Source organism: Lithobates pipiens, unplaced genomic scaffold (genome assembly GCF_037356315.1).
Source record: "Lithobates pipiens isolate NorthernLeopardFrog02 unplaced genomic scaffold, aLitPip1_a1.2 Scaffold_7, whole genome shotgun sequence".
In the NCBI taxonomy this organism is placed as follows: Eukaryota; Metazoa; Chordata; class Amphibia; order Anura; family Ranidae; genus Lithobates; species Lithobates pipiens.
The window spans coordinates 1,954,239-1,967,882 of record NW_027507892.1 but is presented as its reverse complement, the minus strand read 5'-3'; the positions used below and the strand labels follow the sequence as shown (position 1 = coordinate 1,967,882).

General features: G+C 45.2%; 1 protein-coding gene across 1 annotated transcript in view; it reads right to left on the bottom strand.

Moving 5' to 3' along the window:
* LOC143959299 (A disintegrin and metalloproteinase with thrombospondin motifs 17-like) overlaps positions 1 to 13,644 on the bottom strand; it is a 435,585-nt gene that overhangs the window by 348,601 nt on the left and 73,340 nt on the right. The window contains exon 4 of the mRNA XM_077467981.1: positions 5,492 to 5,667. Coding sequence (XP_077324107.1) covers positions 5,492 to 5,667 — 176 coding nt within the window. The remainder of the gene's footprint in view (positions 1 to 5,491; positions 5,668 to 13,644) is intronic.

The following is a 13,644-nucleotide window of genomic DNA, read 5'->3' as shown; positions in this document are numbered from 1 at the left end:
ACATTGTAGCTTTGGCTGTGTGTTTAAGGGTCGTTGTCCTGCTGGAAGGTGAACCTCCGCCCCAGTCTCAAGTCTTTTGCAGACTAACAGGTTTTCTTCTAAGATTGCCCTTTATTTGGCTCCATCCATCTTCCCATTAACTCTGACCAGCTTCCCTGTCCCTACAGAAGAAAAGCATCCCCACAACATAGTGCTGCCACCACCATGTTTCACAGTGGGGATGGTGTGTTCAGGGTAATGTGCAGTGTCAGATTTCTGCCACGTTTTGCTTTTAGGCCAAAAAGTTAAATTTTGTTCTCATCTGACCAGAGCACCTTCTTCCACATGTTTGCTGCGTCCCCCACATGGCTTCTCGCAAACTGCAAACGGGACTTTTTATGACTTTCTTTCAACAATGGCTTTCTTCTTATCACTCTTCCATTAAGTCCATATTTGTGGAGAGCACGACTAATAGTTGTCCTGTGGACAGATTCTCTGCAGTCTAGGTGGACGGCCATTTCTTGGTAGCAGTTGTGCCATACGCTTTCCATTTTCAGGTTTAATGGATTGAACAGAGCTCTGTGAGATGTTAAGCTTGGGATATTTTTTTTTTTTTAAAACCTAACCCTGCTTTAAGCGTTTCCACAAGTTTATCCCTGACCTGTCTGGTGTGTTCCTGGGCCTTCATGATGCCGTTTGTTCACTGAGGTTCTCCAAAAAAACCTCTGAGGACTTCACAGAACAGCTGTAATTATACTAAGATTAAATTACACACGTGTGGACACCATTTACTAACTAGGTGACTTCTGAAGGCAATTGGTTCCACTAGATTTTAGTTAGGGGTATCAGAGTAAAGGGGGCTGAATACAAATATTTTCCTTCCACTTCACAATTACGTGCCACTTTGTGTTGATCCATCACATAAAATACATTTAGGTGTTTGGATGTAACATGACAAAATATGGAAAATGTAAAGGGGTATGAATACTTTTTCATCGAACCCAACAGTGAACAGCTCTGAATATACTGTAATGATCCGAATTAAGGCTCACTCAATCTACAATGTTACCATCACAGAATGCCTTGACCGTGGTCACTGAGCAGAGGGGTAGAAGCCGCTAAGCACAGGAACCCAAAAATTGCAGCTAAGACCCTTTGTGCTACCCACAGGAGGAAGCCATTCACACTGGGAGAACACAGTGATTATTGATAGTGCCTAGAACAGCCGCTAGCAATAATCACATGTAAAATCGGACAGGCTGGTTGTATCCAAGTTGATTGATCAGCTTGGCTACATTCATCCTACTGAGACATAGATCGAATCTCTGCCGGTTCCTTCTGAACCGGCTGAGATGCAAGCCATCTATGGCCAGCTTAACATTGTAGTAGTGCCGACTGCTACAGTGATTGTCAGCTTCCCCGGTGGTCTATCAGGTATGAGATATACATAACTTACATTGTGCCAAGCTGGACCAATAAACTATATACAATACACATAATACCTGGAGGTCAGGTTTAAAGCGTAACTTACCTCTCGCAATCGACACAAAATTTTTACTCTATTTATGTTGTTAAATATTAATAAATGGATAGAACAGTATATCATATTTAGTTGTTTTTAACTCTTTTTTTTTTACATTGGTTTATTTGCTTCCTGGCCTAGGCCAAATGTCCATGAAGACTCTTGGGATGTAGGACATCATTTTTTGTTCTCTTGCTTTCATCGGGAGGAGGGGCTTTCTAAGCAAAGCATACTCTCCTGCTTACATGCCTGAGCTAAGGGCAGATGGATCCCAGGAAGTAAATGCTACATGAATCTGCCCTTACTCAAGATGGCCGTGGGAAGAAATGTACGGGGGGTGTTTTTCAAAGTGCTTAGAGACATGGATGGATGGGTGAGTATGCTGTGAATGTCAAAAAATTTATTAAAAGGCATTTTTAGTTTGTGTCGCTCAGATACAGTTTAGCTCCACTTTTATTTGCTCTATACCAGATTCTCTTATAACTGCTTTAATATATGTATTTACACTATATTACCAAAAGTATTGGGACATCTGCCTTTACATGCACATAAAAACTTTAATGACATCCCAGTCTTGGTCCATAGGATTCAATATTGAATTGGCCCACCCTTTGCAGCTATTACAGCTTCAACTCTTCTGGGAAGGCTGTCCACAAGGTTTAGGAGTGTGTCTATGGGAATGTTTGAACATTCTTCCAGAAGCGCGTCTGTGAGGTCAGGCGCTGATGTTGGCGAGAAGGCGCGGCTCATTCCAAAAGATATTCTTTCCAGTTGAGGTCAAGACTCTGTGCAGGCCAGTCAAGTTCCTCCACCCCAAACTCGCTCATTCATGTCTTTATGGACCTTGCTTTGTGGACTGGTCCAAATCATTTGGTGGAGGGGGGATTATGATGTGGCGTTGTTTTTCAGGGGTTGGGCTTGGCCCCTTAGTTCCAGTGAAGGGACCTCCTAAAGTGGTTGTAAACCCTTTACAACCACTTTAACCTATAGGTAAGCCTAGATTAAGGCTTACATGTAGGTGCTTGAAATATCTCCCAGACTTGCACGGTCTAGGAGATATTTGCAAATCAGCGTAGGGCAATTTCTTCTGCGCATGCACCGGAGTTAGAAAGGGCACAATGTTTCTAACGCAGGTCATGCCAATAAAAGCGGCTCCCGTGCGCATGTGAGGGAGTGAAGTCGCGCAACTCCGGCCAGTCACAGAGTCAGAGTTCGCGGCCCCGGAAGGAAGAGGGGTGAAGAATGGACGCTCTCTACTAGCGAGGAAGACGAGGACATCGCAGGCTTCTCCTTTGTCAAAGAGGAAGTAACACCCACCAGGGTTTAATTCCTCTTTAATGCATCAACGTACCAAGACATTTTGGACAATTTCATGCTCCCAACGGCCCCTTCCTGTTCCAACATGACTGCCCACCATAGACACACTCCTAAACCTTGTGGACGGCCTTCCCAGAAGAGTTGAAGTTGTTATAGCTGCAAAGGGTGGGCCAACTCAATATTGAACCCTATGGACCGAGACTGGGATGCCATTAAACATCATGTGCGTGTAAAGGCAGGTCTCCCAATACTTTTGACAACATAGTGTATCTGAAACAAGTATGCAGACAAGGGGGTTGATCTACTAAAGGCAAGTCTGGAATGCCAATAAAGTCAGGTGTCCCAATACTTTTGACAATATAGCGTAGCTGTTTTGCTAGAGTTCAGCTTGAAAGAAAGTGTATTCAATCATACTATATTTATAACAATTTCAGCAAGCATCTTTACAAACTTTTTTTTAGTAAAGCGATGTAAAAACAATGATGAACATAAAATGTATAATAACATATAGCAACTGACGTCAAATGGTTGCCGAGTTGTTCCCGGTGATTGCACCTAACACATTGCACTAAATAAACCCGTGCAAATCATTTTTATGCTGAAATGATATTAACAAAGTGTTAAAAGGCCTTGACATATTTTCAGGCATTTCAAGTTGAAGTCCATGTGGAACTAAACCCAGCCATGAATCAAAAGGACAGTTATGGCTCTTGGAGAGGACAGGAATATTTTGGGCCCATTCTCTTATGTTGGTGTAAAAATAGTTGTCGGATTTATAGGTTAGGCGTTTATTTATTTGCGGTATGGGTGACATCATACTGTCGCCAATCTGAAAGACATTCCAGATAGTGGCTCCACATTTATGATGTTTGTGGACAGCTGTCATGGAATTTAAACAGCGCCGTCGTCAACTTTCACAGATACTGTAGATCTATGGAGGGAACATTAATAGGACATGAATAGGAGAACGCCAATGTGGCCTGCAACACGAGACATCAATGCTATACGGCAGGTTTATAGGCATGCGTCATTATTACAGCTTGTATACTGCATTCCAAATACATTTATATCTGTTGTCATAATTAGTAGTGCTCGTTAAATATATCATCAATGGCATCTCATCATTTAGTAAACGTCATTCACTCAACTACAAAGCATGTATAAATGGAGACTTGAATAACGGAGATCTAATCTAACATATTCAAGTATAATATAATATAATACAACAGAGATATAATGTGTAACAGAGACTTACCTGTTTCACTGTGTGCTTCCCCCGGCGACACACACAATCGCAGAGGGGGGCGCTGTCTTAAAGGGACTAGCTGAGCTTTGTAAGAGAAGACGCTATTGAACACAGGGGGACCCCATCATACTCAAGACCGTATTCAGAATCTGTGACACCAGAGTACTCTAGCCTGTATTCTTCTCAAGTGACCCCAGTGTACTCCAGCTTTTGTCCTGCTCCAGTGACCCCAGTGTACTCCAGTCTGTATCCAGTTCCTGTGACCCTAGTGTAGTCCAGTCTGTATTCAGTTCCTGTGACCCCAGCCTGTATCCCCAGCTCCAGGGACCCGTGTCCTTTTTTTATCCAGCTCCAGTGACCCTAGTGTACTCCAACCTGTATTCAGCTCCTGTGACCCCAGTGAACCCCAGCCTGAATTGTGTTCCAGTGACCCCAGTGTACTCCAAGCTGTATCCAGCTCCCGTGACTCCACTATGCAGCAGTCTGTATCCAGTGACCCTGTGTACTCCAGCCTGTTTCCTGCTCCAATAACCCTGTGCAGTCCAAGCTATACCATGGTCTAGTCACCTTGTGTACCCTAGCTTGTATCCTGCTCTATCTAGTAACACTATGCACATCAGCCTATACCCTACTCCAGTGACCCTGTGCACACCAGCCTATACCCCGCTCCAGTGACCCTGTGCACGCCCACCTATACCCTGCTCCAGTGACCCTGTGCACACCCGCATATACCCTGCTCCAGTGACCCTGTGCACACCCGCATATACCCTGCTCCAGTGACCCTGTGCACACCCGCCTATACCCTGCTCCAGTGACCCTGTAGAATATTACCTACCTTTGAGTCGTGTTCTCAGGATCCCTGTGCAGCAAGAAACTCTTTCCTGCATATTCGTACTCAGTCTCTAGTAGCTGCCTTCTCTGGTAAAGCAGAAGGCCGCAACCTGGGAGGTGTAAGCAGCAAAACCCATCACCCCTTGAGGGGTGCTTTGGTGAAGACCAACGATCTGTGCTGTAGTCCATCCAAACACCCTAACCTTCAACAACCAGGCACACCAATTCCTATTCCTCCATTGCCACCAGGTAGCATGCTTCTCTGAGACCCCCCTGGTGTTCTATGTCCCCTTCGCCTAGCTCCAGCTGCTACAACCAAATTCAGTCTGCTTCCTAATGGGAATTACCTCTTGTCCAGGACACCGGTGTGTCTTGCCTGTAGCAACCAATGAGGTTCTCCCTTTAATTTCCTAAACTGGCTAAAAATGGACAAGTCAGTAACAAAGACAGATCTTGTTTCAAACAGTTTCACCCATTGTTCTTTTATGTATCAGTGTTATTCTTTCCTAAGTACCAAATCAGATGAAAAGCCTTTCCAACATGAGCCTAGGGGGGAATTTGTACAGATAAGAAAATCTACACTTTTTTATACATACCATGTTCATAACAGTAAGAATAAATCTCTGTGTGGCATCTGCTCCATGATATTGTACCATATCAGAGTCTGCCACCACCAGAGTCTCCACTGTATGTTCCTCAGTAAGTCTGATGGCATTCCTCCGCTCCCGCCAATCACTACCGCCCTCCCTCTTGCTCGTCTTCTTTTTTTTCCCTAGAAGTGGAAAACAGTAGATTAGTTCTTGCAGCAAGTTTGACATTACACAGTGATAGGTAACCAGTAGGAAGAACTGAATGGGAAAGGAGTATTGTGATATAGCAATAATGCACCCTCAAAGAAAATCAAGATCCTCAGGGAGAACTGGGAGTTCCCAATATTGCACATTAGCTGCCCAAATAGCATCCATAGTCCAGCTCCATGCAGGCAAACCAGCGCCTTTCTTGGACTTAACCTCTTTCTATATCTATATCCTCTCTTTCTTCTATACCTTGGATAACCCCCCCCCCCCCACCCCACCACCACCACCACCACCACCACTCTGCCCAAAGCCCTTAAACCCAGCCTTGACCCACGCCATTGCCGTATAGGACTCAAATATTCTGCATGCTTAATTTTGACGGCCGCTTGGCATCCCACCTGGGCGCTTCTGCCAAGTTACAGCTTGTCCCACTCTGGAAACCGGTATTATAGCTGAGAATTGCACCCAAGAACTAGATGACAATAGCTTAGGTGCAAACTGGAACTCACACAGAATATATAACACACAAAATCAGATAGGAGTTTGATCAAAATTAACCTAAACAATGCAAACTCTATATAGTAATATCATTAGTACATCCAATGAACAGCTAACAAATACGTAAACATCCCACAATGGTTTGGTAAAAAGGTAAAGTGGACACAATGCTAGTCACATCTCCAAGAGGATTAGCATACAGACGGAAACAATAGGAGACTGAATTAACAATATGGATTCACACTTAGGAGGCATACAATGGGGAAATATACAATGAGAAAAAGGCACCTTAATAAACAGATACCATATAACATCAGGAGACACCAGCATCATGTTCTTTGAAGACGATTAGAATCTTCAGTTTAGAGCCTCGGAGTCTGGGGGGGGGGGGGGGTTTGAAGTAATCAATGTTATACACTGGCAAATCTGTATTCGGGCCCTGGGTGCCCAGAGTCTGTGTGTGTTCTTAGGGGATATGGACCCAAATCTCAAACGAAACTGCCAAGGAATAGAGCCACCTCAAAAGCCAGGGCCCATAGCCAGTTGGCAAGAGGCTACCTTGCAATCCCCTTCAAAAGCCCCCTGTCACGGTTGGGTCCGTCACACTAAATGTCCCACATCTCCCACTCTCGTCACTCTTTAATTGCCCTTTGTTTCCCCCCAGGGATGGAGAGCCCTTAGAGCTTTCAATAGTGACGTCTAAAGGGCCTCATTACAGTCTGCTCTTTCCTAACCTAATATGCTCATTTTAATACCTTGGTATGACATCCCTGAGTCCAAATGATTCCATTACCTCCAAATGTATAATTTCCTGGACTCCTTAAGAATTATAACCACCCTTTCCCATTGACAGCCTTTGAGACTAGATGTCGTACTTTCCCCATGACTCGAGTCCTCATCTCGTCGGTATATTCTTCTATCCAGGGCAACACTGGTGCGCAAGTTCCCTCATATTGCTTAAAGCGGAGGTCCACCCTAAAGTGGACCTTCTGCTCATTGGAACCCTCCCCCCCTCCGGCGCTACAATTGGCACCTTTCAGGGGGGGGGGGGGGGTGCAGGTACCTATACAGTACAGGTATCTGCACCCACTTCCGACGTAGATTCTGCAGAAGGTACGCCCCTTTCCGCAGAATCTAAGCCCCTTTCCGAAAGTCCCCCGCTGCCTGCTGGGAAACACATGGATCCCAGAGACAGCGGGGACCATCCTTATTGCGCAGCGCGACTCGTGCATGCGCAGTAGGGAACCGGGAAATGAAGCCGAAAGGCTCCACTTCCTGATTCCCATACCCAAGATGGCGGCGGCAGCACCCGAGAGACGATCGAGAGATCGGCTTCGGGTGCCGACATCGCGGGCCCGCTGGGCGGGTAAGTGTCACTATTTTAAAAGTCAGCAGCTGCAGTATTTGTAGCTGCTGGCTTTTTAAAAAAAAAAAAAAAAAAAACAGCGTAACTCCCGGTGGACTCCCGCTTTAAGATGGAAACATGAGTCTTAGGATTGGCGCAAATTGTGGGGGGCTTTATTTAAGGCGTCTCGTAACCAGCTTGCCCTTGAAAATGCTTTTAAGGTTACGTATGTATTTAACGCCAACTAGGATAGCAAACCGTTTACCCACATATACGTCAATCTGTTTTCAGGGCCGCCCGGACTTGGGCGACATGAAAAATATCTGGTGGAGGTGTTCCACAGTGTTGAGGATACAGGTATAAGATCTGGTTAATATGGTTCTTCATATTTCATATCAACCTGTGCAAGGATCCTTGGGAGACACTCCTGGACAAACCAACAGCAAATGCGGTGACAGGAACACACATACTCATTACCCACATTTTCATGGTGATGAAGCAAACCATTGTGAGGGCATAAAAATCATTACCTTCGCTCAGCTTCGAGGAGGTTAAGGGCCGTGTTTTTGGTACGTTTAAGAACGAAGAAATGACAGCTACTCTTAATGCGCATGACACATTTTTCAGCATTTGGAAACCCTGGCTTGATCTCTTTCCGTCATCACAAAAGACCCCACAGTTTCTGGAAATGTAACCGCTTGACTCCAGATGGACAGGATCCTCTGGATGTGGAACAAAAACGAAGGGCCTCAACTATGCAGGAAAACATATGGGTTCAGAATAATGGCAGCAAGTGATCAGGACCGAAGAGTTACAATATGAAACATTTGGCTGAAGCAGGAGGCAGTTTTTTGGTGAAGAGCGGTATAATAATAATAATGAGTGTCTGTGGGCAACTGTGAAGCATGGTGGAGGTTCCTTGCAAGTTTGGGGCTGCATTTATCTAAATGGAGTTGGAGATTTGGTCAGGATCAATGGTGTCCTATAATGCAGGAAAACATAGGGGTTCAGAATAATGGCAGCAAGTGCTCAGGACCGAAGAGTCACAATATGAAACATTTGGCTGAAGCAGGAGGCAGATTTTGGTGAAGAGCAGTACAATAATGAGTGTCTGCAGGAAACTGTGAAACATGGTGGAGGTTCCTTGCAAGGTTAGGGCTGCATTTATCTAAATGGAGTTGGAGATGTGGTCAGGATCAATGGTGTCCTCAATGCTGAGAAATACAGGCAGATAATTATCCATCATGCCATTCCATCAGGGAGGTGTGTGATTGGCCACACATGTATTCTGCAGCAGAACACGCAGCCAATGTCATTAAATACGAACTGCAGTCTGCTCACATAATTTGTAATAAAAGCATCTTTGCCATTCTGAAGCTTTCCTCCAACCACTTTGCATATTATTTTATATATACTCTGATTCTGTACTTGCCAAATATGCTGCAGAAATCTCCCTCCACTGCGTCTGGCTGCAACCATTTTAACTGTGGGCAGCTGAAGCGGCTGCCTGTTCACTTCCTGGATTTACACAGACACACAGAGGCACACCTCCAGCTCTGCAGCTCTTATTGGCCCTCTTATGACTCATCCCCCCCTCCCTTCCTGGCAAACTCCAGAGAGAGAGCTGTGCATGAGGTCTTTTTACCAGACAAGAAAAAGGAAGTTGGCTGTATAAGGTATTTACTGGCAGAAAAAAAAATGTTTTGCTATCCAAAGTAAAAACAACAAGGGCAGAAGATTTAATAGATGGAAAGTTGAAAAAAATGACTTGAAGGTCCGCTTTAAGAACTATCTTGAGTGTAAATAAGAACAAAGGAGTCCTGGAAGTGATGGTTTGGCCTCCACAGAGCCCTGATCTCCACATCATGGAATGGATCTGGGATGAGACGAAGGATTTGAGGCAGTTGACATCCACAGAAGATCTGTGCTTAGTTCTCCAAGATGTTAGGAACAACCTACCTGCCGAGTTCCTTCAAAAACCATGTGCAAGTCTACCTAGAAGAATTGATGCAGAATTGAAGGCAAAGGGTGGATTGAGATTGATTTGATTTTCACTTCTGTTCATTTGAATCAATTAACAAAATGGAAAGTAAATGAACTACTAATACTTCTATTTCTGAAAGCATTAATCATTTACAACATTTTTTTTCATACAGACCTAAAGCTTTTGCACAATACTGAATGTATATAGATATATCAGAGCGTTCATAACCTTCCGAATGTTGGGTTTAGCTGTATGCCATTACCTGCTGCTGAAACATAACATAACATAACATTACCGCTGAGGTTTAGGAATTCACACATATGTCTGTCTGCATCAGTCTCGGTTCAGGAAAGGATCCATTTTATACTAATGAGCCAGAGCTGGAAAATATGTGTTACGGGAGCTCCATGGTAATACATCCATCATCAGAGCTGCTCTACTTCAGCAGTCCCCGTAATGAAAATTCCAGTTTTGTTTTCTCACATTTTCATGTGTTGGCAACTCGTTTTCAACAAAAGATGAAATCTACACAATGAACGAGGGTTCAGTAACACTCTATGCAACCAGGTGATTGGGAAATGTATGGTGGAAAGGCAAAGCGCCATGATGACCTAGCATCGGGGTGCTACGCCAATCCTGGTGAAGTGTATCCAGTGACTGCCAGTTACGTCTTGCACTACATAGCTTGTAGGCAAGGTTGCCTACTGGTAATTGGGTAGTGCTGGCCCGGCCGGAAAGGATGGGGTTAATGTGTTTTTGCTGCCGCTCCCAGCTTTAGTTTGCAGGCTTTTAGGTCCAGCCCCCTCGGTCCTGTGCTAATGTAAAAAGGGACAGGAGGGCCTGGGGTCCCTGACTCCCATGGAACAGCTGAGTAGACAATATGACAAAATTAGAGGCCATTTATCGGCCATATATACAATACTAAGGGGTGCAGCGAAGAAATTGAGTTATATGATCCAATGGGAGCAGGACCTTCAGGAAACCTTTGAATTAGATGATTGGTGTATACTCTCTGAGACGGCATATCGCTCACTCACCAACACATCGGTGATAGAGGCAAACTATAAGGTTTTGTTAAGGTGGTACATGGTCCCAACCAGATTGGCCGCTTTTGTACCAGGGGCAACGTCCCAATGTTTTAGGGGCTGCGGCCAGGTGGGGACCACCTACCATATTTGGTGGTCATGCCCAAAGGTCAGAAGGTTTTGGATTAGAGTGTATAACCTTGTCTATACAATCACGGGCCTGAACCTGAAAAAATCACCTAAGCTGGCCCTCTTGGGGGGTAAGGCGGTAGAGGCCTCCAAGCATCAGCAGAGGCTCCTCACTTTTCTATTTATTTCAGCTAAGATTACCATAGCACGTAACTGGAGGTCTGCCGCATTACCGATAGCCCAGCTCAAACATAAAATGTCATGGTTAATGCTTAACTAGCGGCTATCTGCGCTGTCTCAAGACAGGATGGGAATGTTTCACAGAATATGGGACCCATGGATTGTCTATCTAACTAATGATCCCAGGACACGCGTTGCTTAATGTTATTATAGTAGTAAGGACTCGAGGATCTAGGACCACGGCTCTCCCCCAATTCTCTTCCTTCCCCACCTTCTCCTATTCTTTACTCCTCTCTCCCCTTCTACTATTGGGTCTTTCCCCTCTTCTTTTCTGCTCTTTGTTTTCTTCACATCTCTCATTGAGCGGTGCTAGTTGCACGATTAGATACCTGTAAAACATAAGAGGTAACAGCATCAGCAGGTGGGGTCATGTATGATCCAGAGAGTCTTTGGCTATAAGACCTGAGTTGCCACCGACAGAGTGTTTTAACCACTTGCTTACTGGGCACTTAAACCCCCCTCCTGCCCAGACCAATTTTCAGCTTTCAGCGCTGATGCACTTTGAATGACAATTGCGCGGGCATACAACACTGTACCCAAATGAAATTTTTATAATTTTTTTCCCACAAATAGAGCTTTCTTTTGGTGGTATTTAGTTACAGCTCGGAGTTTTATTTTTTGCTAAACAAACAAAAAAAGATGCAAAAAAAAATAAATCATGTTTTAATAGTTTGTTATAAAATTTTGCAAACAGGTAATTTTTCTCCTTCATTGAAGTGCGCTGATTAGGCCGCACTGATAGGCTGCACTGGTGGGCACTGATGGGCTGCATTGGTGGGCACTGATGGGCTGCACTGGTGGGCACTGATAGGCATAGTTAAGGCAGCACTAATAGGCACAGATAAGGCGGCACTGATGGGCAAAGATGGGCACAGATAAGATGGCACGGATGGGTGGCACGGATGGGCACTGATAGGTGGCTCTGATAGGTGGCACTGCTGGGCACGGATATGTGGCACTGGGGTGCAGCACCTTTGAGGCAGATTGTGGGCACTGCTGGGTGGCACTGCTGGGTGGCACTGTGGGCACTTTTAGTACATGTGGCACTGCAGGGGGCAGGTGGGCACTGGCAGGGGGCAGGTAGGCATTAGCAGGGCTGGCCGTGATCGGGACTGATGTCCCGATCACGGCCGCCAGTGATCGGCTTTTTTTTTTCTCCTCGTGCTATCAGCACGAGGAGGAATAATAGCCGATTACCGGCTCCGTTATATCACATGATCAGCTGTCATTGGCTGACAGCTGATCACGTGATAAGGGGTCGGGATCGACCCCTTGCACGGATCGGTGATCAGGCGAGTCTCATGGACTCGCCGATCACAGAGCGCGCCGCGCGCGCCCCTCAGGGGGCGCGCAGGCCGCTCGTACACGGGACGACGTCTATTGACGTCGACCCGGAAAAGGAGATCCGCGCTGTAGCCGTCATTTGGCTATAGCGCGGATCTCAAGTGGTTAAGAAATAACCGGTGAATTACTCAATTGTGCATTGTACTAGATGTAATACTTAGCCGCATTGATGGGACTTTTGTTTGTATTGTACTGAAAACCTTCAATAAACATATTGAAACATAAAAAAAAAAATAAAAAAAAGGGACAGGGGTCCGGATCCAGAAGCCCCGTTGGAGTTTTTTTTTGTTATATTTGTGAGCCGCTGCAGACGCCTACTCATCGGGACACCTGAATTTTGGATACTTGGACTATGGACTTGCCTTTACTGTACATGGACTCAAGCCTGTGCAGGTATGCTAGGGCAGCCAAGCCTGGGGATTAGATAAGGGGATTAGATAAGGGGAAAGAACTGTCATTTTGCCATCTGTAATGACTAAGTTGTTCATTGTTGAAATGTTTTTAATCGGCAGGGCCGAAGTTATTCAAGGGTATATGTATGAAAGTACAGGCGGTCTCTGGGTTACGAACAAGATAGGGACTGTAGGTTTGTTCTCAAGCCAAATTTGTATGCAAGTTGGAACAATACATTTTTAAGTGCGACTACAGCCTGTGCAGCGACACGGGATGTTCTGGGCCCTTCAGCGTGTGCAGTCTTGTTATTTGGGGCTCTTGTGGTCATGCAGTACTGCAGTGTGGGGTGTGTTTGGTGCTGCAAGATGGACGTTTGGCGTATCCAGGACCAGAGTGGAGCGCAATCAGCCAGCAGTGAGGTCACGCCACCTCCGTTCATGGTGCGAATGACGACGTCTATGAATGTTTGTAACTTAGGGACTGCCTGTAACCGGCACTCTACTTTTTGTCTGCAGCTTGGGTCTGTTAATGCACATTATTATTTTAATGCACATTATTATTATTATTATTATAATACAGGATTTATATAGCACCAACAGTTTACGCAGCGCTTTACAATATAAAAAGGAGACAATACAGTTATAATAAAATAACATACAAGAGGAATAAGAGGGCCCTGCTCAGAAGAGCTTACAATCTAATAGGATGGGGCAGGTGGTACAAAAGGTTGTAACTGTGAGGAATGATCTGATGAGGTGGTAGGAGATTAGTTGGAGATGTGATAGGCTTTCCTGAAGAGATGAGTTTTCAGGGATCGCCTGAAGGTAGCAAGAGTAGGGGATAGCAGGACCGGGGGAGGTAGCGCGATCCAGAAGATGCGAGAGGCTCTGGAGAAATCCTGAAGACGAGCATGGGAGGAGGAGACGAGAGAGCTTGAGAGTAGAAGGTCTTGAGAAGAGCGGAGAGGACGGTCTGGGTGATATTTGGAGACAAG